We start from the raw sequence: 24,835 nt of genomic DNA on the forward strand, positions 1-24,835 counted from the left end.
GAAGAGTTCCTATATACTTTCCCCCAGTTTCTCCTACTGTTAATATCTTACATAATTATGATACATTTATCAAAAACAAATTAACATTGGTACAACACTATTAACCAAACCACAGAATTTATTTGGATTTCACCAGTTTCCCCATAATGCCCCTTTTATGTTCCAGGATCCAATCCAGGATATTACACTGCATTTAGTTGTCTCCTTTAGTCTGTGACAGTTTCTGTCTTTGTTTTCCATGACCCTGATGCTTACAAAGGGCTGTTCCTGTATTTTATAGTATGTCCCTCAATCTGTGTTTGCCTGATGTTTCTCATATTTGGACTACAGATATGGATTTGGGGGAAGAATATTACAAAGTCTCCCTCTCATCATATTATTATCACTGTGCATGACATTAGCATAACCTATTAATTATGGTGATATTAATCTTGATCACTTGGTTAAGGTGATGTCTGCCAGGTTTCTGCAAAGTAAAATTACCCCCCTGCCCATTTTCATACTCTGTTAGCTCTAAGTCACTAAGTCCAGCTTACTCTTAAGAGGAGTAAAATTAAGCTCAACCTCCTGGCAGGGAGAGTATCAAAGAATTTGAGGACATGTTAAAATCACAATCATTAATAAATATTTTGAGGGAGATACTTAGGAGGCTTTGTTCACTAACTTTAGCATTCATCATTATTACCATGATGTTCTAATCTAGCCCTTTTTAAACAGACAAATATATAAAAAATGGAGACTCTAAGAGCAGATCTGTATAGTCACCCACCAATCTTATTATAGTTTCTAGGAGACAAGGAAACACTTAGTGATTAGAGTATCTTGTTCTAAAAGACAGCAATTAAAAATACACTATTGTTCACTGCAAAGAAAATATCAAGTTGCTCCAGTTAAGATAGCAACATCAAAAAGCTCAGATGAAGGAAAGAGGGAGGCAAGGAGTAGAAGAAAAGGAAAAATTTTTCCTATTAATTGTACATTCAGTGGTTCATAGTCCCTCACAAGGAGTAAACATCAAAAACTTACTTCTGCCCTTAACTGTTGCTGCTCCATTGCAATGATGGAGGCCTGGGGACTTGTAGACATACTTTCCTCTGGCTCTTTAAAACCTGGGGCATTCCCCACATCTCCACTCACAAAGCTTACAACATTTTCAATCAATGTGTGAACTCCCAAAGACTTGGTAAGATCAAAATCAGACTCAAAGGAATAAGAGGAACTGCACAACCAGTCTCTGTTATGTTTCAGGCGAGTCCACGAGTCACTCAGGGATTCCAATTGACTGTGCATAGGACCTATATACAAACAGAACAAACATGCGTCAGTGATGACCAAGTAGAACATACATTCTGAAACTAGATGAGGGCTGAGTGCGGCTGTCATACCAACTGGTGAGGAATGGATACTCATGTTTGAATACATGCATGCATTAAGTGAATCTGAGCAAAATGCTTTGCTAAAAAACAATAAATAAACAAAAACTAGAGCAATGTAAGAAAAGAAAGGGAAAGCCCTGTTTAATGTACCAGTGTCTCTGTAAGCGCTTTAGCAACACGCTGCCACAAGAAAAAGAAAGGCAGAAGCTGTTCTCAAAATGCTTAGCTTAAAAGGCTCTGCAGTATTAAACCAGACCATCATTTATGAACACAACAGAACTAGGCACTTAGGACACTGCTGGTAAGATCAACTAGCAACAGAACTTCATCTGATTTAACATTATCATTGCAAACAGTGAATTAAGATTGCGCAAAGTGTCTACATATCCGCAATGAAATATTACCAAAAAAATGAATATAGAAGGGCAAGTAAACTTACACAAAAAGGAGACATAAACATCACCTTTGGGTTTCATTAATGTAAGAAACAATGTTCACTGTGTTATATGCATATTTATTGCAGGCTGTGAAACTCCTTTATATAGAAGAAGCAAAGTTTCACAGATAAGAATATATAAGATTTACTATAAAATTATATCTACATAAAATTACCAAATGGTATAAAAATAGTGGCTAACACCATTAGTTTTGCCAAAGGGCATCTTATAGCTTAAAATCTTTACATTAGACAGCAAAAATGTCAGTATGTGATCACAACATTGTCCAAGTCATGTGCCAGCAGGGGCTTTAAATAAATATAACAATGTCTAAATTCTTACAAGCTTTGTCTTTTTTGGTTTAACTGATCTCAGGTACATGAGTTAGATTAATCATACTCTGGCTCATGATATACTCTCATCATTGGTCCATGCATGGCTTGCTTTTGTGTTTATATTTATAATAAATGTGAACACAAGAAACAGAAAAATTGGCAGAATTCTATCTGTTCCTCCCCATGACCCATCTCTCTCCTGTGTCCTGCCACCTAACGCTTTCATTATTGCTGTTAAATACTATTTTATATGTATTCCCAAGGCAAATAATGTTTAGTGTTAGTCGCCTGTGACCTTATAGAAAAGCACCATTTTATGTAATCTTTTCGTATATTATGTTTTCAGTATAATATTGCTGATACTCGTTCACATTATTCCATGTAGCCACAGTTCATTTCTTTGAGTGCTGTGGAATATCTTTCTGTGTGAATCCACCAAATTTTTCTATTAGGAATGAATTAGGAATGAGGTACCTAATAAAACATGTATTACAAAAATTACATTTGTTACATACTAGATGGAAAAGATTTGGGAAGAGGACTACTAATGCCCACAGAGAAAATGAACTAACACAATATTGACTGTATAACTTATTTCTGATTTATTACAATGATGTCAGGAAAACCTTAGGACTTCAAAATGAGACACAGGAATTCACAACAGGCAGTTAATATTATAAAGCAGCTATGAAATAATTTATATGAATTCTACTAAAATAATTTAGAATGACAAAGAATATATGGTTTATCTGCCTTCCATATTTTAGCAAGAATTCTAAGATTTAAAAATGTTAGATTTTCAGTTCTATTGAAATAGAAATAACCAATCTGAAAATTTCCCCTAACTGTATAGCTGATTATTTTCACAAGTATAACAGAAAAGAGTAAAAATCCAAAGAAAAATGTCATGGATGCATAATGTATTTAATTAAAAATGATATTTAAAAAATAAAGCAGGGGAATGTGGAATGTGGAAGAAAAGAATCATTTTTCATTTTTGTAAGCATTCCAAAATCAGAATCTGGATTCAACCTTAACTTACAAAGAATATTCTTTGGTTCTTAGCATTGAGCCTATTGGTTCAATAAAAAAATTTCAGAATAAAAAGTTCTTCTACCTTATAATACTTCTAATTGTTTTTCAAAATGAAAATAACATTTGCAAAGAGTTAATGTTAGAACCACATAAGTAAAAGCGACCTTAAAGATTATCTAGTCCAGTTTCATCACTTGAGGAAACACAGGCTCAAAGAAAATGATCTTCTAAATTAATAAAACTAATTCCTTAAGTTTATGGGAGGTGATCTTACAAATACTTGTTGTTAATCAACTCACAAAACATTGATCCATGGGAATTCCACTGCTTGCCTACACAAAGGTTCAATTGTGAAGAATCTACAGGAAGTGAATTGTCTTAATATACTCCAAAATATCCTATGGAATAGGTAGCCAATCCCCAAATTAAGTCCTCTCTGCAATTTAAAGCAGGGATCAGCAAGCTTTATCTATAAAGAGTCAGTTAGTAAATATTTTAGATTTTGTGGATTATTCACAGTTCATCCAACTACTCAACTCTTCTGTTGTAATGTGAAAGGAGCCATAGATAATACATGAGTGTGGTTGTATTCCAACAAAACTTTAAAACAAAGATAGCAATCCACATTTAGCCCATTATTCATAGTTTTCTGACCCCTAATTTAAAACATGCAACTTGTTAAGTGTATAGACCAAACAAAACTTTGTATGAATAAAAGAAAGAACAAGAAAGAGGCTACCTGAACGCATTAGGATAAATAAATAAATTTTTATAACCAAAATGTTTAGGCTGATATCAAAAATACTTTGAAACACAAAATCTCATAGTATGGAAATGAGAGATGAAAAACTATAATTGTTAAAAAAATTATAATAACCTAATAACTAATTTGTCCTGTACTGTTTTGTCTGAATAAAGGAAATACTGTGTCTGAAAAGCATATCAAAAGCCTCTATAGAGTAACTGTGACTGACCCAATTCTTACTTAATATTAATTCAGAGTCTCCTACTATAAAAAGAAAATATGAAATCCAACAAGAAATTTGAGATTGTTTACTTGTCCTTGTAACTTTGGTTCTTATGTGGAATTTTCAAAATGAACATGGCAGAGCTGCAATACATACTTTATAAACCATAAAATATGTAGGCAAGCTAAAAGGGGAAAAAAATTAAACATGCCATCATGTACTTGCTTGAAGCTCTTCTTTTTTCTGGGGCTCAACTGGCCAAAAAGGAGTAAATACACTACCACAACAAGAATCAGAAGACAAAAGGAGAAATTTCATACAGGAGACAACATTCACATTTGTTCTTCTTTATACAATCTAATTTGAAATGCATAGATAAAATAGCATTTCACCCATACAAGTCAACCATGAAACACACATGTTGATAAACGTTTTTGATATTATTTAGCAATAAAACACTAACACTATATTTAAAGACCTGGGGCAGGGTGGTGAAATCAAACCATGATGCTCCTTAAATTTTTGCTTTGGTATCTCCATCATTTTTCACTGATTATATCAGCTTCAGCTTAAATACAAAAACTTATGTATCTGCAAAAAGGTATTGTCGTTCAGTAAAGAAGGTGCTCAGTTCTACACAACTACAGCAAATCTTTTATGTATTTATCAAAGTAACCAAATACTAACAAGTTTAACAGGTTTTGACAAGAATTTTGACAAGCTATTATGAGAATTAAATGGGTTAATATGCTTGAAGTGATTAGCACAATACCTGGCATATAGCAAACAGTTTTTATGTGTCTAATGAATACAAATTTGATATTACTTCTGAGGTGCTAAGCAGAAATATGGATCACCTGTCTCTTTTTAAAGTAATTTATGATTTTTTTTTTAAATTTAGAATTTAGCTCTGATGAGCAAGTTGGCTGAGCTCAATTTATTTGCTCAGTTTACTCCTTCCTACCATATTCACTTTCTTGGACCAAGAGCTTGTACCAACTGTGAAACATTAACTGGAATGAGGGGAAAAGAAGCATTCATGGCTCAACAGCATGAATTCCAGTGTCCCCAATGTGAAACACTGAAATTATAGGCACTAGGCCCTCTCAAGGAGTAGTCTTTGGAGACATATTAAGAGCAGCTGAAATGTGTATACAACCATTAATTGTCATTAATCTATCCATTTAGTTTCAATAACAGATACAGTTAAATATTGCTATCTCTAACTTCTCTTACTAAACTTTCAATAAATCAGGACTACTAGACTAATAAATGAAAAAGGAAAGTGAGAGAAAAAAGTTTACATTTTCTCCTCAAAATACTGGAAAAGGATAAATAAGCACATAGAAGAATTCTCACTTGGCTGGACATCTGCTTGTCCTTCATAGCTCAAGTCAGAATCAGAACACCTGAACTGCTCCAAAAAGTTCTCAGACTTGGTAGGTTCATCTGCCCAATTGAAGATAGGCATGTTATAGCTTATGACATCTGGTCCATTTTGACAATAAATAAGGAAAAAACAGAGTGGTTTATTTTACCATAATTTAAGAACAAAACAAAACCCAACTGTGGTCAGAGGCTAGTCTCTAAATATACATGATTTTAAAAAATTCTTTTCAAAATAGAATGTTCCAAGTGTATTTTCAATGTTAATTTCTTTTAAAAAAAGAAAATTCATTATAATTAAATAAATGAAATTATTAAGTATACATTTTCATGGTTTAATCCACAAACACTATGATTCATGAGACTGAAAAATATTTTTGCTGCTCTTCCTAGAACAGTAACTCTTCCATTTTCTAGACACCTACTCCTAGGAACAAAGCTATCAGCAAAATTTTTGCCTGAGAACATTAAGATGTAATGATTACTAGAATAAATTGGTACCACATTAAGTGATATCATCATAATTAACATAATAACAAGTTTGCCTCCCTATTATAACCTCCTAAATGGGTAATTTAAACAAAAATTTCCCATAAGGTCCTATTTATTGGCCTGATTCCAATAAAGTAAAGTTTCAAGAAGTTGACAGGTCTTGGTACTACCTTGAACTTTTGGAAAAGTTGGTTTACCCATAAACTGAACTTGGATAATTAATTCATTTGTATCTACTTAGCTCTAAAACCACATGAAATCTACTTACAGGGCAACTGATTAAAATTATGAACAGGGAGCAAATCTAGGATAGTTAAAGTGTCATATTAATTTCTAAGTAATTTACACTTGAATTCTAGGTTATTCTTAATTCAAAGCTAAAAATATCACTTTTTGTTTTATTCCAAAGATTACTCTGCTACATGCTGATATATTATCATAAACTGAATCTCAAAATTCATATTTTCATAAGCATAATAAAGACCTGAGAGAAAAATAATTTTAGCCAATGGAATAACACTTATGAGTATATCAGTATAGTAGGAGCTCTTAATATGACAGGTTGGATCCCTTATGCTACTCAATGAGTTTGAAGCCGTCTTTTCATTAATATAACATCTTTCACCTGAGTTAACCAAAATTAGGAAGGTAAAAATGTTCCAAAAATTTAAGTCCTAACTCAAGTGGTTAAAGAACATGATACTTCTGGCTAATTATGGCACATGAATTGCCAATTTTCAAAGAGTTAGAAAACAATAAAATACACATTGCATATGACATTAAACAACACTAATTTCTTTGATATCACATATACTCTATAATATTTTTGGAACCCAGCAGCTTTGATATGTTATAGTACTAAAAGACTTTTCAATAAAGAAAGTACCAGCTCTAGTCCTCATAACTCCTAATAGTTCAAAAAAATCATTCTAAGTATAAATACCAACATTTCTAAGTTACAAACACAAAAATGAAAAAACTGTGTGTGCATTTCTCAGTTTTCCCTTCTCACTTTTTTTCCCTGTAGGTAAACCTAACATCCTGCCAAGGAAGCTATCAAGAGAAGGGGTCAATTCTGAAATATAAAAAATTTAATATCATAAGGAAAAAAGTTTTCCCACCAGCTCTTAGTAAATTACCATTAACAGCAACTTCTAACATTTCACATTTTCACAACCACAGAATAAATGGGTTTAATTACAAATGCAAATTAATAAAAAATAATACTTGGTGAGTTTTTAGTTACTTGGATTTGTATTATCTAAAACTGTTCTTTCCATCTATTGGTACATATAAGCAAGAGTTAACTATATTATTCATTAAGATACAGCTTTTAACAAATAAATTTAACTCTTGATAACACTCTAAAATTGCTCCTCATGGGAAAATTTCATTTTTAGAAATCACCTGTTTATTTCTTACATGTTTTATCTTGAGAGGCAAACAGGAAAAAAAATTAGAAACTCTCAGTTTAAAAGTGTATATATGTGTATGAAAGGTGAGTGAGGTAAAGAGCTCTTCCTGTAACACCATCTGAACTACAGCAACTATACCAGTGAGCTAAAGTATAGAAAATTATGTCCATAATTCCTCCACAATGTAAAGTACTGCTTCCAGAATCCACAAAATTTTTAAAAAGTCAAAACACGACAAAAGAGAAACAGAATCGATTTTTAACTCCTATACATTCCCAGACTTTTAAGAGTATTATTTTCAAGAAAACGATCTCCCTCTTAACTTTTCTGACAAAATGTTTCTAATTTTTTTACAGTGCTTCAATGACATTCAGATCTAAATACATCAGATATAAGAGTTACTTAATTTAATCATATATTTAATACTTAATCCTTACCTCTCTTTCTATGAGATGATGCCAAATCCAAATCAACATTTCGTCTTCCACTCTGTTAAGTTAAAAATAAATAATAAAATTTAATTGTGAAAATAATTTCAAGATTAAGACTTAAGAGAGTACTAGAATAAAAAATAATCTATATAATTATAGCAATGTGCTACTTATTCACCAGTCAAGTCAGGCTAAGAAAAAAAGTCTCTAAAAACCCAGTGAAAACAGCTCAAGAAAGCTCAGGCATACGACTCTGAGAAACTAATACACAAAGTCAATGTCCACATTAATTAACAGTATAAAGTAGCAGAACTTTTTCTTTGTCATCACCATTTCCTCTTTGAAATCGTTATCTTTTATTTTCCAAACACAGTATGATCTCTTATTAATACCCTTAAGATGCCTAAAGCCCCTGTAGCAAAGTCTCATTTTCCAAAATTACTACTTGTTCTACCTTCACTTTTTATTGGTTCTAAAACTATTAGCCTTGGTTAGGTGTACAGAAGAAGCTGCTACTGCTGCTAAGTCGCTTCAGTCATGTCCAACTCTGTGCGACCTCACAGACGGCAGGTACAGAAGAAGAGAATCTTATAAATCCATACTAACAGAAGACTAAGACAGTCCTAAGCCTTCTAGTTGTATTTTAAAATTTATTAAAATAAAGAAATCTCAAATTGGTGAAACTTCAGTCAGCTTAATAAAACAGTGCAGGCTTTTAGGAAGAACAGAAGTATATTTCTGTGTGCGTGTGGTGAGGAGGCCCTAGTGACAACTATCTACTCTCTCTTATGTAAAGACAACCATATACTGGTTGTCTGTATAAACCCATAACTTAGATTTATGCACAGATATGACATTAGGATCTCAGCAATTTCAACTGCACTCTATCACACAATAAAAAAGTTGGTGGCAAAGAAGAAAGCCTGCAGAAGTGACAAAACAGATCTATTTAGGAAATGTTATTTGGAAAATCTTTTCCTGGTAACCCACATTTTGGATAAACACATTTTGTTTTACATACACACACACACCAGAAATAAGCATGCTACCAGGCCATTTAGTGCTGGAAAAAACAACAAAGAGTTGTCATGATACCTGAAGATATTACCACGTCATGCAATGTAACATTTTTATCAAACAATACCTTTGCCATTAGGGATTACTGAAGAAATTTATCTCAGGACTAAGAACCAGAAATACCTCAGTTTTTCTCAAAAATAAAAACTTTTTATTTTTTGTTTTTATCTTTTAGTCATTGTGAATCATGCAAGTCATATTTTTCTTATTCAGCGGCCCATATCTAGGAGAACATTACAGGATACATGAGAAGGTATGCAAATCTTACTCAGTACTTTATTTTCCTCTCTCAGCTTCTTCTAGTCCTAATTCATTCTCTTATACTTTTATAAATAGTATTTACTTTTGTATGCTAAATCAATGTTTTTTGTGAAAGAAGGGGGTAGGGAAATAAGGGAGGTAGATTAGGAGAGTATAGTAAGAAATGATGGTAAGTATAACATCTGTCAATCAAACAGCTAAACTTAGGTTTAACTGTGTAACTGTTGACTTAGGTTTCTCTGTTTACTAAAACAAGAGAAACAGATAATATATCACATAAAACTCTTTATAAAAGAAGATTAAAACACAAGTTAAGCACTAAGCTGGTTAACTTCAGTTATTTAAAGAAAGCATTTCATTCAGTAACAATTCAGGATAAATAAGTACTACTAGATATTAAAGATATGAATGATAATCCTAAATGAACTCAGACAGAAGGGTAACATATTTCAGCTGGAAAATCTCACACTGCCCCCACGGCTTGGTCCTCTTTGTCTATGTGAGGCTCAAAACTGAAGGCTCAGCCTAGGTCTCCTCATCAACAAGAGAATTTGCTCTCTCTAGTTCTTGACTTTTCCACTTTTTATGACACCATCTCTCTAAATATTCCATAATAAAAGATGATCAAGAGTCTATCTTTTTTAAAGTTATGTTTATTAATTTTTTTAAACTATAAAAACCAGACTTGGCAGTTAGACCTAAGTTCAACCCACCTCCATTTATTCGTCTTCCTATAATGTTTTGAAAACATAACTTTCAGCATTTTCAGTTCAAATTGTATTCCTAAACTTGTTTTTCACAACAATCCAGGAGGCAAGCATAACAGGCAGAGATATTCCCCATTTCAAAGATAAAAATGCTGGAGCTCAGAAAGCTAAAAGTGTCAGGCCCCAGATCAAAATAAACAGTTTCATGATTAAATCAGATTTCATTGTTTGTTTCCAAAAAGCATGCCACTTTAACTCTCATTTTTTTACCTTTTCATATCAGTTGAAATGAATTATCAATTATTTACAATGTGCAAAGCACAATGTTGGAGATATGAGGGGCACTAAAAAAGGAACTCTAGAACTCTGAAGAGGTCTATTGGAAAGAAATACTAATAATATATAAGTAAATCCAACAACTAGAGAAAGCCCACAAGCAGCAATAGAGTTCCAGTGCAGCTAAAAATTTAAAAATAAATAAAATTTTTAAAAAATTAAGTAAGTCCAACATGAGACAAATCATTAGTGGTTTATTAGAGGTACTAACAAACTGCCAGGGAAACAACAAAGTCACTGTTGAGTAATCTTAGGTAAACTTTTGGAAGAGGTGACATTTTAACCATTCCTTAGGAGAGAGGCAAGACTTCATCAACAAAGGAAAAGGACATTTATGGCAAACAATCACTGAGCAGAGGCTCAAAAGATATATTTGGGGTCTGGCAGGTGGACTACTACGCTATGGCAAAATTGCAGATTATGCAAGGAAACGGGCTTCAAAAGCAGGCAGGTAACATTTTCCAGAATCTCTGATTTCTGGGAAGTCACTGAGTTTTTTGTTTTTTTGGTCTTTTTAATAAGAAGGTAGCATGAATAAGAAAGTAGCATGACCAGCAGGTGTTCTGCTGTTGAAGTGTGTTCTTGTTTTGGGTGTTTTTAAGAGCTCCAGCTCTGGCAGCAGTATCAAAAGAGAGGGACTGGAAAAGGCAGGGAGATCAGTTTGAAAACTACCCATTCAGGCAAAGGTAACAAGGGCCTAAATTAAAGAGCTGAAAGAACAAACAGACACAGAAATTTTACCAAAATAGATCAAACATTCATTTTTTTAAAAAATATTTAATGACTATCTACTGTGTGCCAGGCACTATAGGTACTGGGGATATAGCCATGAAAAAAATAGCAAACATTTCTGTCCTCAGGGAGCTTATATTCTAGTGTAGGCTAAGAGAAACTGATAAATACAGCAACTAAATAATGCTAGGTACTGGGCGGGGGGTGGTAGTGGGAGTGGGGGCGGGGGATGGGTATCAGCTTCCCTGATAGCTCAGTTGGTAAAGAATCCATCTGCAATGCAGGAGACCCTGGGTCAATTCCTGGGTTGGGAAGAGCCGCTGGAGAAGGGATAGGCTCCCCATTCCAGTATTCCTGGGCTTCCTTTGTGGCTCAGCTGGTAAAGAATCTGCCTGTAATGCAGAAAACGCAGGAGACCTGGCTATCAGCTTCCCTGATAGCTAGCTCAGTTGGTAAAGGATCCACCTGCAATACCGGAGACCCTGGGTCAATCCCTGGTATGGGAAGATCCCCTGGAGAAGGGAAAGGCTACCCACTCCAGTATTCTGGCCTGGAGAATTCCACAGACTGTATAGTCCATGGAGTCGCAAAGAGTTGGACACAACTGAGTGACTTTCACTTTCACTGTGGGGGTGGAGTGGGAGGGACAGAGCAAGGCAAAGTGGACAATGAGTGAACATCTGGAAAGGAGGGAAAACTGGAGTTTCAAATAGAGTGGTCAGGGTAGGCATCATCAAAAGAGTAACATCAGAACAAAGGCTTGAAATGAGGGGATCTGCCTGCAGACAACAGTATTACAATTAGAAAAAACAGCCATGTAAAGGTCCTATGGGGAAGCTGTGTGGTATGTTCATGGAAAAGCCAAGAGGTCAGTGTGGCAAGAAGGAGGGTCATCAAGGAGGAGAGGAGCAGCAGAGGAGACCAGAAAGGAGTGAGGCCAGGATATGTAGAATGGTATAGATCCCTATTAAGTCACTGGAAGTTCTAAAAATTGTCACAGTTAGGAGAATAAATAAAGAGACTGATCAACTTGGAAAATCAAAGGGACAGAAAGGAATTCTCAGTAGATGGTAAGAATGGGAATGTGAATCAGAACACAGAGGTATTAATGGGAATGAAGAAAAAAAGGAGGAAGAACAAACAAAAACATACAATGAAACTTGCTTGAAGACACTGTTCAACCTTCCTAGAGGAGGAATCTTTCACACTTAGAAGTTTCTTTTAAACAATAGCTTCATATTTATGTAGCATTCCATACTTCTCAAAAACACTTTCACATCTATTTTCTCTGTTCACACACAAGAGGAATTTCAGAGCTAAAAATGCACTGTATCAATCAATCCAAAAACTACAGGCTAGAAACTATAAAACTCTTGAAGGAAAACACAGGCAGAACACTCTTTGACATAAAGCACAGCAAGAGCCTCTTTGACCCACCTCCCAGAGTAAATGGAAATAAAACAAAAATAAACAAATGGGACCTAATTAAACTTAAGAGCTTTTGCATAGCAAAGGAAACTATAAATAAGATGAAAAGACAATCTTCATAATAAGAGAAAATAACTGCAAACAAAGCAACTGACAAAGGATTAACCTCCAAAATATTCAAGCAGCTCATGCAGTTCAATATCAGAAAAGCAAATAACCCAATAAAAAACAGGGAGAAGATCTAAACAGACATTTCTCCAAAGGAGATATACAAATGGTCAACAAACACTTGAAAAGATGCTCAACATCGCTCCTTATTAAAGAAATGCCAACCAAAACTACAGTAAGGTATCACCTCACACTGGTCAGAATGGCCATCATCAAAAAATAAATGTTGGAGAGGATGTGGAGAAAATGGAACCCTAGTACTCTTGGTGGGAATGTAAACTGATACAGCCACTATGGAGAATAATATGGAGATTCCTTTAAAAACTAGGAATAAATCTACCATATGACACAGCAAACCCACTACTGGGCATATACCCTGAGAAAACCACAATTCAAAAAAACACATGTACCCCAGTGTTCATTGCAGCACTATTCACAATGGTGAGGACATGGAAGCAACCTAGATGTCCATCGACAGATGAATAGATAAAGATGTGGTACCTGTATACAGTGGAATATTACTCAGCCATAGAAAGGAACGAATCTGAGTCAGTTGAACTGAAGTGGATGAACCTACAGCCTGTTAGACAGAGTGAAGTAAATCAGATAGTGAAAAATAAATATCATATAGTAATGCATATATATGGACCTACAAAATGGTACTGATGTACCTATTTGTAGGGCAGGAATAGAGATGCAGATCTAAAGAATGAACTTGTAGGCACAGCGGGGGAAAGAGGGGGTGGAATGAATTGAGAGAGTAGCATTGAAATATATACATCACCAAGTATAAAACAGATAGCTAGTGGCAAGTTACTATGTAACACAGGGAACTCAGCCTGTGTTTTGTGCTCCGTGAAGACCTAGAGGGATAGGATAGAAGGGTAGGGAGGGAAGGAAGCTCAAGAGAGAGGGGATATATATATATATATATATATATATATATATATATATGTATTTATGGCTAATTCACATTGTTGTAAGGCAGAAAGCAACACAACATTGTTAAGCAATTATCCTCCAAAAAAATATAAGTTAAAAAAAAAAAAGCTCTTCAGCAGTAGAATCAGGGTCAGTAGCCGTAGAATCAGGGTCAGTAGCCAAGTCTACAACAGTAGTCAAGTCTAACACATTACCACATACACAACAGGCACTACTATCCTCATATCACATAATGGGACACTAAGGCCCAGAGAGGTAAAGTAGCACATACAGATTCACATAAAAGGCAGAGGAACAGTCAAAATGAAAATCTAGCTATCAACTCCAAACCCAAAGCTACTCAAAAGAAGCTATCAGACTGTTCTCATTCTATAATTTATTTAACCCATCACACTACAGCACACATTACTTCCTACTTCTTATATAGATCAGCATCTCATTTCTTTGATTTTTACCTTAAATGCCTGCAATCCAGATCCTGAGGCTTTTTTGATAGGTAACTGAGAGCTACTGAAAGATTTTAAGTAGAGGAGATAAAAACAGATTTGTATTTCAGGAATATTATTCTAGTGAAATGCTGAAGACGGGCGTAAGACAAGAGAGAGGGAAACCAGTTTGAAGGTTTTGTACTAGGCCAGGCAGAAGAGAAGAAAAATTTGAGACAGAACAGTGGCAGGAAGGATGGACAGGACATATTAGAAAGGTATCAGGAGTAAAATTTTCAAGGTCGGACTAATTGGACTGTGGGGAGTGAGGAGGACCAGGAATTAAGAAAAATTAGAGGCAAGGATGTGGAGAAGGCAATGGTAACCCACTCCACTGCTCTTGCCTGGAAAATTCCATGGACGGAGGAGCCTGGTAAGCTGCAGTCCATGGGGTCGCTAGGAGTCGGACACGACTAAGCGACTTCACTTTCACTTTTCACTTTCATGCATTGGAGAAGGAAATGGCAACCCACTCCAGTATTCTTGCCTGGAGAACCCCAGGGATGGGGAAGCCGGGTGGGCTGCAGTCTATGGGGCTGCACAGAGTCGGATACGACTGAAGCAACTTAGCAGCAGCAACAGCAGCAGCAGAGGCAAGCATGAACTTAGGTTTCCAGCCTGGGGAGTTAATACTAAGATAGTGGATGGGAAAGAACAGGTTTGGGAGAAAAACAAGTTTATTTTTGGATAGGTTAAGATTGTGGTCACCTGACGTGTTCAGGTAGAATGTCCATCAGGGAGTGAGATACACGAACTTGGAGTTAAGGAAGAAGTCAGGGCTAAAGAAAGTAATCTGAGAGTCACTAACATACAAGTGATAAATACCTATGCAATAAAGTTATCTCATTTCTCTTCAAAGTTCTTTTTAAAAAAAAACTTTTTTGTCTAAAACAAATGTATATTACTTACTCTAACCAAAGTCTTATGTATTTATACAAAAATCCTTTACTGAATCTAGGTATACCTACCAGTGCGTAACCCTCTTCATCTGATTCAGGCTGAGACAAATCAGATTCACTCCTCGATTTGATCAGTCTGTAATTTGGACTTGCGTGGACTAGCCGGCTCTCTGCAGTAAGACTTTCACTCCTGTCTCACATGCACAAAGAAAAGTTTTTCGATTTGGGACTGTTAGTGAACATAAAATTGAATGGAACTAGCAGCATAGAGATAAAACACACACACAGTAAGGAGTAATTATGACTGCTGATGGAAAATCCTGGCTCTCAGTTAGGTCTAAGCACAAAGTCTTCTTAATCAATTACGGAGATATGCAAATATTTTCATATGTTTCTCAACTACTGTTGCTTATATGTATGAAAAACTGTGCTGTCTCATTTAATCAGAAATTCATACTCCAGGTTGAACTAGGATCACTCTATACATTAAATTCATCTGTCAATTTGTATTTCCTCCTCCATGTCTGTGTTAACTTCGGAATAAATCATTTCAATGCATACAGAAACAAAGGGAGAAGAAATGTTTTAAGTTTCTACTCAGTCCCACCTGGTCATAAGTCCACCCCCTTCAGAGGTACTTGTGGAAGGCTGTTGCAACTGTCCTTCTTCCCTTCGCTTCTGAAGCTCCTCAATCACAGGACTTACTCCTAATATTAACAGGGCACATCGATGGATCACGGAGTTGCAGGCAGCAGTGTACACATCCTGACCCTCAGGAAGGTCTGTGCTCACCCTTCGCTCTTGCTGAGCCTGAGGAGGTGGATCATCAGCTCGAGCCCCAGACCCTGCCCCACTGTTCATTCTATCTCGATCTCGGCTACGAGCTACTTCACGGGCTGAGAGGAAACACTGAAAGATTTCTGTAACATGCAACACAAAAACAAGGTCTTAACACATGGGGAGAGAAGAGCAAAGAAAATAACAATAAAAATAGTCAAAAAGTTTGGACCAAAAACTTACTGAAAGAGGGAAAATTATTTTTTAGACATTAAATACAGCATCTAAGTAAAAATTTTACCAAAAATATATGTATAATACTAAACTTATAAAAGTTACAATAGGAAATACTCATGCCTTTATAGAATTTAGATTTGGTTGATTCTATTTCTACTCTTATGAGTTTGATCAGTAGTTTGCAAAGTGTGGTTCCAGAAGAGCAGCATCAACATCATCCAGGCACTTGTTTGAAATTCTGTGCCTCGCTCAGACTGTCTAAACCAGAAGCTCTAGGCATGGAGCCAGCAATGTGTTTGAACAAGCCCTCCAGCTGATTTTGAAGGCCATTATAGTTTGAGAACCACTGGGTTAGATAAAAATAACTGCCCATTTCTGAAATGTTCACAACCTTGGTTTGAAAATTGTCAGATTACAAGAGAAAAAGACAAAGTTTAAGTTGCATTAGTTAAAATGAAAAGCTCCTTTCCCCCTTCCAAAGTCCATATAATTCCTAACATCTACACGTTGTTGTATTTTGAATGTATTAAATAAGCACAACCATTAAAGGTCTTTGCTGAAACAGAATTGGATTCTACTAAATGTCCACCTAATGCCAGCCCTTCCCAATTTACAAGTGTAAAAAGTCAATGGGTTTAACAAGGTTCTGATGCAGTGGTAGATATTTCACAAGAGGAAAAGAATATTTTGCTCAAATTTGAGTGAAGGTGGTATTTTTAATGGAGAAACTAGGCAAAAAAGTTAGTAAAATACTAGGGTCATCTATTAATATGGAAGTGGTGGTAGTGGTGGTTTAGTCACTAAGTAATGTCTGAGTCTTGCAACCCCAAGGACTGTAGCCTGTCAGACTCCTCTGTCCATGGGTTTTCCCAGGCAAGAGGTTTGCTACTTCCTTCTCCAAATATGGAAATACAAACTTTAAAACAGATCTGTATATTTCAAGGTATTATGATAATATGTTCATTATGCTATTGAAAGTCCCTTATTTCTAAGAAAAACAAACCAATGAACTAACAGTCCAGAGCTGGAAACCAGTTAAAGTAATTAAGAGAATTGTCACTGGAATTCTGGGCAGACTTGGTTCTAATTTCAGCTGCTACTACTTGTGGCCCTAGGCACATAATTTTCCCTCCTTAAACCTGAGTTTGTTCATCTTTAGAACAAGGTAATACTAGAAATCATCTGATAAGACTGAGAGGATTATGAATTAATCTATGTGAAGCATTTGACCCGAAGGCCAGCATATAACTGATGCTCAAAAATGGTATTTAGTTTAAAAATTATTACACTCTGGTTAACTATAATGCTTTATGATACAGTAATTGAAGGTTATATTTTGTTACTGTGCTTTTCCCCTTTAGTTTTTGCTTTCAGGAATTTCTAAACTAAACCTTCAGTTCAGTTTAGTTCAGTTCAGTCGCTCAGTCGTGTCCGACTTTGCGACCCCATGAATCACAGCACGCCAGGCCTCCCTGTCCATCACCAACTCCTAGAGTTCACTCAAACTTACGTCCAACCTTAAGTTCATCCAAAAATGTTCCCTCAGCCTAGGTTTTAAAACTATAACTATCCTCTGGGAATTCCCCGGTGGTCCAATGGTTAGGACTCAGCACCACTCTCACTGCCAGGACCTAGGTTCAATCCCTGGCCACGTGGTAAGGCACCCCTCAAAACTATATTGTATATAATTATCTTCCTATTCTTCATCTCTAATTCCTTCTTCTCCATTTGGACCTTATATTTTTTCTTGTTTTAATAGACTTTGGCCTTGTTTTGAGCCATCTCAAAATCATTTTTAGAAATATGCAAAACATAAATAAACTGGTAACAAATTAAGTGTCAAACTGAAGAATATAGACATCTCAATACCAAATGCACAGATGGCCATAATGTTTTAGGCTACAAAACTGAATATATACTTTAACTTGACATAGCCAAATCACTCAAAAGATACTAACAAATATTTAAAAGTTTTGGGGTTTCTCTTTAAACATTTAAATGATTACATTTTAAAACTATCTGTAGCCTTATAATATAAAAGCATAAGAAATGTCATTCACCAGCCAATAAATAATATTCTCATGTAATATTCTCAACCAATAATATTGTCTCATGCTTTCTACTGAAAACAGCAGTAGAGTCAGTGGGTGAAGTTTATAATTTAAAAAGTTCTGCATATGGTCTCTCTCTTCCTCACCACTTAGAAGTCAGTCAGGCAAATGGACAATTTGGTACCCCTAGAGAACATACTTTGAATGATCCTATTCAATCACTCATGGGCATCACTTCATGAATGAAACTCAGTGGAACAGGTACTATTTCCAAAAGCCTGCAAATAGAGTTTTTCAGCCCCAAACCCCCAATCCAATAGCTTGAATGGAACTAACACAGTTTTAAGAGATGAAACGTTAGCTAACCAGATCATCAAGAGAATATAGGATCCTTTTAGAAAAACTGTAAAGAAATGTTTGCCTCTCTCTTCTGTAGTCAGTTTCCCTACCAAAAAGAATGCGACAGTGTGTATCTGTAAAGCAAGAAGGGTGTACTCACTGCCAGCTGTCATCACTTCGTGTTCTCGTTCTTCTTCCTCATCCTCTGGCTCTGGATGTCCTTCTTCCCGATCTCGCTCAGCCTGTTCCTCCATTTCAGCTTCTTCATCAATGGTCCGGGTAAATGAATGCTCCTGAGGATCAACATCTGCGGAGTCTTGGTTTTCCGAGATCTTAAAGAAATAAAAAATAAAATAAAATAAAGGCTATGGGTTTTCCAAAAAAAAATAATAATAATAAAGAAAGAAAGTTATCTCAAAACAAAAGAATCAGAGCTACACTAAATATATATATTTTAATTTTGAAAAAATCATTAAAACCTTGATTTTTTTTATCATAGAAAACAAGTTAACAGCAATAACAACTTACGAATTTTACAACAAAAATACAAAAGATATACTGGATAAATCTGAAGAGATTAGAAAGAATGTATAGAGACATCTCACTAAGCTCTCTTCCTCAACATTTTGATTGTTCTGCTGTAAACTGCTAAATTAAAATGACCTGAGTATGACAATAAGCATAAAAGGTAATTAAAGAACATGAAATTTAATTCTATTCAGTCTCTCAAGTTGTATATGTTATTGCTACTCTGTATAAATGTTTAATAATTCTAATTTAAAACAAAACAGTGCTTTTTAACCTTTTATTGGTGAAAATATTTAAGTTATACTCTCTTAGCAAATTTCAGTTATATAAACATATTATTTTTAAATTATTTTCTCACTTGGCCCTTGAAGAAACCAAAAGCTAGAAATCTGATAAGGACAATGTTATTCCCCATGGTGGTTATGATAACTAGTAGTCATCTAAAGAAAAGAGTCCTTATTATAGATGTGATTTGGGATACTGAGCAGTCAGTCAGACTCGCACAAAACATAAGTCATGTATCCTCACAATATGTTAAGTTTCAAATGTGAACTTCACCAAAATGGCTGATTAACACATTTCATGGGCTTTCAAGGTCACTCACAAATAATCAGATCCACAAATATTAAATCAGTGCATGCTAAAAGAATACTATAATACAAATGCAGAGATAAAGTTTGATTTTTAAAATCTAAGATCTATATAATGGATTGCAAAGCATCTTATGTATGAAGCTTCAAAAAAGTTTCAAAGAAATTTATATGTATAATTATAATATAATTATGTATCAGGCTACACTCATAATTATAGGATCATGTTATCAGAATTATCAAGCCCTTCAAAAATCATTTCAATTTTGTTTTAAGAATTACTTCTAGAACATCCTTAATAAAAGTTTTTAATCTTTACCTCCAATGGTAGGCAACTCTAATCATTAGAAGGCTTTTTTCCTTACATTCATTCTTCACTCAGTTGTTACCCTTTGGTCCTACCTGTGTCCTCTGGAACAACAGGGAACATGTTTATTTCCTCTCCTAAGTGAAGCCCTTTAAGTATCTTTAAGGCAGCTAACATGAGACTCCCCTTTGTTTTCATTTTCTAATCTAAACATTTTTGACATTTTCCAGTTCTTGTATAAGATGATTTACCAATCTAAGGAAGTTTAATATCCCTCATAAGTTATGGCACCCCAAATCAAATAGGATGATTCAAATGTGGTCTGATCAATGTAAAATAAAGGAATAATATTTCATATGATTTGGACAATTCAATTTATTACCTATATGGCCTAAGAATATATAAACTCTCTCAGGAGCCATATCACACTTGATAAATGAGTGGTTAAATAAATCTCAATTTTCTACTTATCCAATTTGTTTCACTAGAAAAAGAACTACTCAACCTTTATTGACCATCTGCAATAACTAAGGCACATTTTTTTCCCCTTTCATAAACCAACATGAAGCTATCTCTTATAGCTTGCAGAAAAATAAGAGAAATTAACTGATTTTCAACTTTACCCATCTGTCTCTTGATGATGATCTGGTCTGAATAAGTTCAAGGTTCTTGCAAGCAAGTAAACGACTTCGAACTTTGTACACACAACGGTATACTTCTGATAAGCTTTTACCAGGTTGATATCTAAATAAAGAACCAAAATAGAAAAGTTAATTTCTACTATCAGGAGAGCAAATATTTGTCTGAGGATAGTTTTAAGTTACTTGCCGGCTTTCTCCACATGCTTGACTAAGTAAATTTGTATGTTTCAGAAGAGCTGCAAGAACAAATCTAGACACAGTGTCCAAGAGTGACTCATTACTCAAAGTTGCACTGTCCCAATCTGAAAAATAAATGATACACTGACATTTCAGCAAAAAACAGTTTAGAGGTCATTTTAATAGCTTTAGTAACCCAACACCTGAATTTTATCATTTTTCTAAGCAATTATTTAGCAAATGAACCTACTACATCCCACATACTGTGCTAGGAGTACAGTAGTAAATAAAACTAAGTCCTGGATCTCACAAAGCATATATTCCAGTTGGGGGGCATGTGTGTGCTTAGTCACTCAGTCGTGTCCAGTTCTTTGCGACGCTATGAACTGTAGCCCATCAGGCTCCTCTGTCCATGGGGATCCTCCAGGCAAGAATACTGAAGTGGGCTGCCATGCCCTTCTCCAGGGGATTTTCCCAACCCAGGGATTGAAGCCAAGTCTCCTGCATTGCAGGAGTATTCTTTACTGTCTGAGCCACCAACGAAGCCAAGAAGGGCGTAAGGAGACAGTAAATAAAAACATTAATATCACAGATAAGTGCTATGGAGAAAATTAAAGCATGGTAAACAGAACAGGGAATACTGTACTGGGTAACTTTACTATTTTTTATAGATTGGTTTGAGAAGGTCTCGGATACGGCTACAATCAAGCAGAGAGATCTAGACGACGTAGAGAAGAAGCCATACAGAAACAGCATCCTTTCAAAAAAACTATGTCAACGCTCCGAGGTGAGTTAGAGGCGGCCAATGCAGTCAGAGCAAAATATGGGTGCACAAGAGTAGTAGGAGACATCAGAAAGCTGTCTGAGACCAGATCACATAGGGCATTGCACACCATTTCAAGTCCTCTTGGTTTTACTCTGAGGAAAATTGGAAGGATCATTAGAAAATTTTGAAGAGATATGAGATGATATGATCTGTGTTTTAAAAGGCTCACTCTAACTGCTAAGTACAGAATTTACTATAGGAACAGCAACAGCAGAAGCAATTATTACAGTAATTCAGGTAAGAAATTATGGTGGCTCAGACCAAAGTAGTAGCAGTGGGGGTAGAAAGAAGAGGTCAGATTTCTTATGTATTTTGAAGAGAGAGTTGAAAAAATTTGTTGATGGATCAGATGTGAATGTAAGAGAAGTCAATGATGACTATAATATATTTAGAATGCAATTGGCTTTTACCAAGAGAAGAACAGCCCTTTGGGAGGATGGATATCTGTAATCAGGTGTCTGTTTCTGAATAGTACCTTTTAGTTATCCTAGTAGAGATATTGAGTAAACTAGTCAAGTGTGTATATATCTGGTATTTGAAGTTACTGAAGTATCAATAGACACTATGAGTACATGTACATTTAGGTGGGTAAGAAATAAAACAACATTTGGACAGAAATGAGTACGTGCAATTGAAAACCCAAATCACAGCATCAGATGATGAGAACTAGTGAGCTGCTTTCTTTAATTCCATGTTAGCACACGGGTACTGTAAAAATGCAATACATTCAGTAGATTCCAAATGGGGATATGGGAGGTTTACTGTCTACTCCACTCCCAGAATGTCTGCTAGACTCTGTTAATTTGACAGATTTACCATGCTACTTAAAAACAAAACCAAGCAAAAAACACCCTTGGAAAATATTAAGTCCAAAGTTATCTTCACTTGTTCTTAATTCCTTTTTAAAACTCCTATCTTAAAAGAAAAATTTTAAAGATTGACTTTCCAGTCCTTTCTGGATGCTTAGGTAAAAATTTAAGTTCAGACTTACCTATTTTACAGGTGAAAAAATGAATATAGACACGTCAGATTTTAAGAAAATCTTACAGCTAGACAATCTTAAAATAACAGTTTGTATTACATACAAAATTTTCCACATTAGGTTTTTGAGAGATCATCTGTTCCAAGGGATTGCTTGCTATTCTGAAAATTGCTATAACTTAAAACCAAACAAGATCTTATTTCAAGTAGGCTAATATTCAATTTAAAGCAAACTAAAGTGACATCCTTTTCAGTGTTTCAAATTTAGCAGGGACCATCCTCCTTTGCAATGTTTAAAAGGTTCTTTTAAAATACCTTCACTAAAGTTACAGTCATTTCATACCAAGCTCTACAAAATGTTTCTACTATTCAGGTATAAAGTCTAGGCTATATACCTAGACTTTGTGTAGATATATGGTGTACTAGCAAATGAACAATGGAGAGATAGAGTTTTTATTCCTCTTATGTTTATATTGCTTTTTAAAGTGCTCACTGCAAAGTCACAAGTGACAACATGATATAAAAGAATACCTAACTGCACATTCCAAGAAAATGATGAAATTAGAGAATATCAGAAAATATAATTTAGAAAACAAGCTTTGTTTCTCCTCCACTATCATACTTTTCTACCACTGGTGAAAGTCAACATAATAGAATGAGTAAATAAATAAATGACAGACTGCATGAGATTCAACTTTCAAACATATCATCTCACTAATGTTTTAAAGATCTAAATGATACTTATCTCATTTTTATATATAAAGTATTATAAAAGGTGAACATGTATTTACTTTTACCATTTTTATCACAGAAGGAAGAAAATCCAAAGAAATAGGGAATTGCAGATCAAAGAAACAACAACATGGAGAAAGGTAACTAGGTATGTATTCTGAAAAATCCAAGACACTGCTAAAGGGGAAAAGCATGGTGGACTTCTCTGGCGGTCCAGTGGTAAAGGCTCCTTGCTTCCAATGCAAGTGGCTCAGGTCTGATCCCTGGTTGGGGAACTAAGATCCCACATGCTATGTGGTACAGCCAAGAAAATTTAAAAAAAGAAAATATTTTTAAAGGGGAGGGGAAGCAAGGGAGCTGAAAGGAAGTCAGGTATATCCTTTAAAAACTTGTACATAAAACAACTATATTAATCAATTAATCAACAGAAACTGAAATACCACTATACACTTTCATTATACTTTACTGCTGTACTTAATAATATACCTCATTTCAAACTGGTATCTTCAACAGCACTCTAAAAGAGTAAAGTAGTTTACAGAAGAGGAAAATGACCAGACCCAGAGCTCAAGACATCTACATACACATCATTTCAGTTCTTGACCACGGCTTGCAAAGGGAAGAGATTCATTAAACAAACTCTTATATTAGATCCATTTATACCACATGGAATCCTTCAGTGAAATGCTGCCTCTGGATTTATTATTCTTTATAAAAACCTCAATTTTCCCACACTGGATTGTCTTCAAACAGGATATATGTACATAAAAATACACAGGGTAGTTTCCACAAAAAGGAATAAGAAACTTTTTAAAATGCTAATTGTAAAATTCCTTTTTCTATAAGAAAGTAATACTGCTATTCCTGTGATTTTCTATTTATATATATTACACAGATATTAGTTGATATTATGAGCTGTCTACATATTTATCCCCTTTATCCTCTTTACTTTACCTTTACTAATAGCATAATCTTGCATGCTGATCCAAAGGCTTCGAGCAGGCTCTTTTGAACAACCCAAGGCCAAGTCTACAAAGACAGCAATTTCAGGCCGCAATTTATAATCAAAAGGCTTCTGTTCCTCATTTCCCGAAAGAGCTACTTCTAATAGGCAACTCATACATTTATCTAAAAAAAAAAAAAAAAAATTACACAAGTTATCAAATCCAAGCCTCATAAATTTTGGTGCTACAAATAAAGTCTTACCATATTTACTTAATGAGTGTGAAATGATATATTTCAAACCATTTTAAGCAGATGCTATAGAGGTAGTCTTTTAATGCTTCTCAATGTTTCTCAGTATGCCTTTCCTGGTGTGACTACATGTAACAACATTCCAAGGGGTTCTGGCATTTTGGTAGGCAGGGCCCTACATGTGCAGCAGTCTTATGTGACAAAGAACTTTCTTGTTCAAAATGGGTTGATATTCTTACTGAGAATCACTGGGAAAGAGACTAGCCAAGATTTTTTTTTCTTTTTGTAGACTTAAGAGAAAATAATCACTTAAGGATAATTTAAGGGAGATCAAACATATTGATACTTAGATAAATAATTTCTCAACTGACATTTATATTTGTTCAGGTGGTTCCTAACTTTTCAATGAGACATTTGGCATTAAGAATTCATTTTCCATTTAAAAAACAAAACATTTCACTAAATGATAGGTTCCCAGGCTAACACTCAAAGTCAATTTAATTTAACCCATGATATAACTGAATTATCATTCATTTTTATAAAGA

General features: G+C 34.9%; 1 protein-coding gene across 2 annotated transcripts in view; it reads right to left on the reverse strand.

The window, feature by feature from the left end:
* The window catches only part of HERC1 (HECT and RLD domain containing E3 ubiquitin protein ligase family member 1), a 156,347-nt gene that overhangs the window by 89,172 nt on the left and 42,340 nt on the right, over positions 1 to 24,835 (reverse strand). For both annotated transcript variants that reach the window (XM_068963684.1, XM_068963682.1), the window contains exons 18-25: positions 24,051 to 24,224; positions 20,568 to 20,682; positions 20,363 to 20,483; positions 18,475 to 18,646; positions 15,518 to 15,830; positions 14,980 to 15,100; positions 7,882 to 7,933; positions 1,027 to 1,295 (exon numbers count right to left, since the gene is read on the reverse strand). In XM_068963684.1, coding sequence (XP_068819785.1) covers positions 1,027 to 1,295; positions 7,882 to 7,933; positions 14,980 to 15,100; positions 15,518 to 15,830; positions 18,475 to 18,646; positions 20,363 to 20,483; positions 20,568 to 20,682; positions 24,051 to 24,224 — 1,337 coding nt within the window. The remainder of the gene's footprint in view (positions 1 to 1,026; positions 1,296 to 7,881; positions 7,934 to 14,979; positions 15,101 to 15,517; positions 15,831 to 18,474; positions 18,647 to 20,362; positions 20,484 to 20,567; positions 20,683 to 24,050; positions 24,225 to 24,835) is intronic.

The sequence above is a fragment of the Capricornis sumatraensis genome, chromosome 2, assembly GCF_032405125.1.
Source record: "Capricornis sumatraensis isolate serow.1 chromosome 2, serow.2, whole genome shotgun sequence".
In the NCBI taxonomy this organism is placed as follows: Eukaryota; Metazoa; Chordata; class Mammalia; order Artiodactyla; family Bovidae; genus Capricornis; species Capricornis sumatraensis.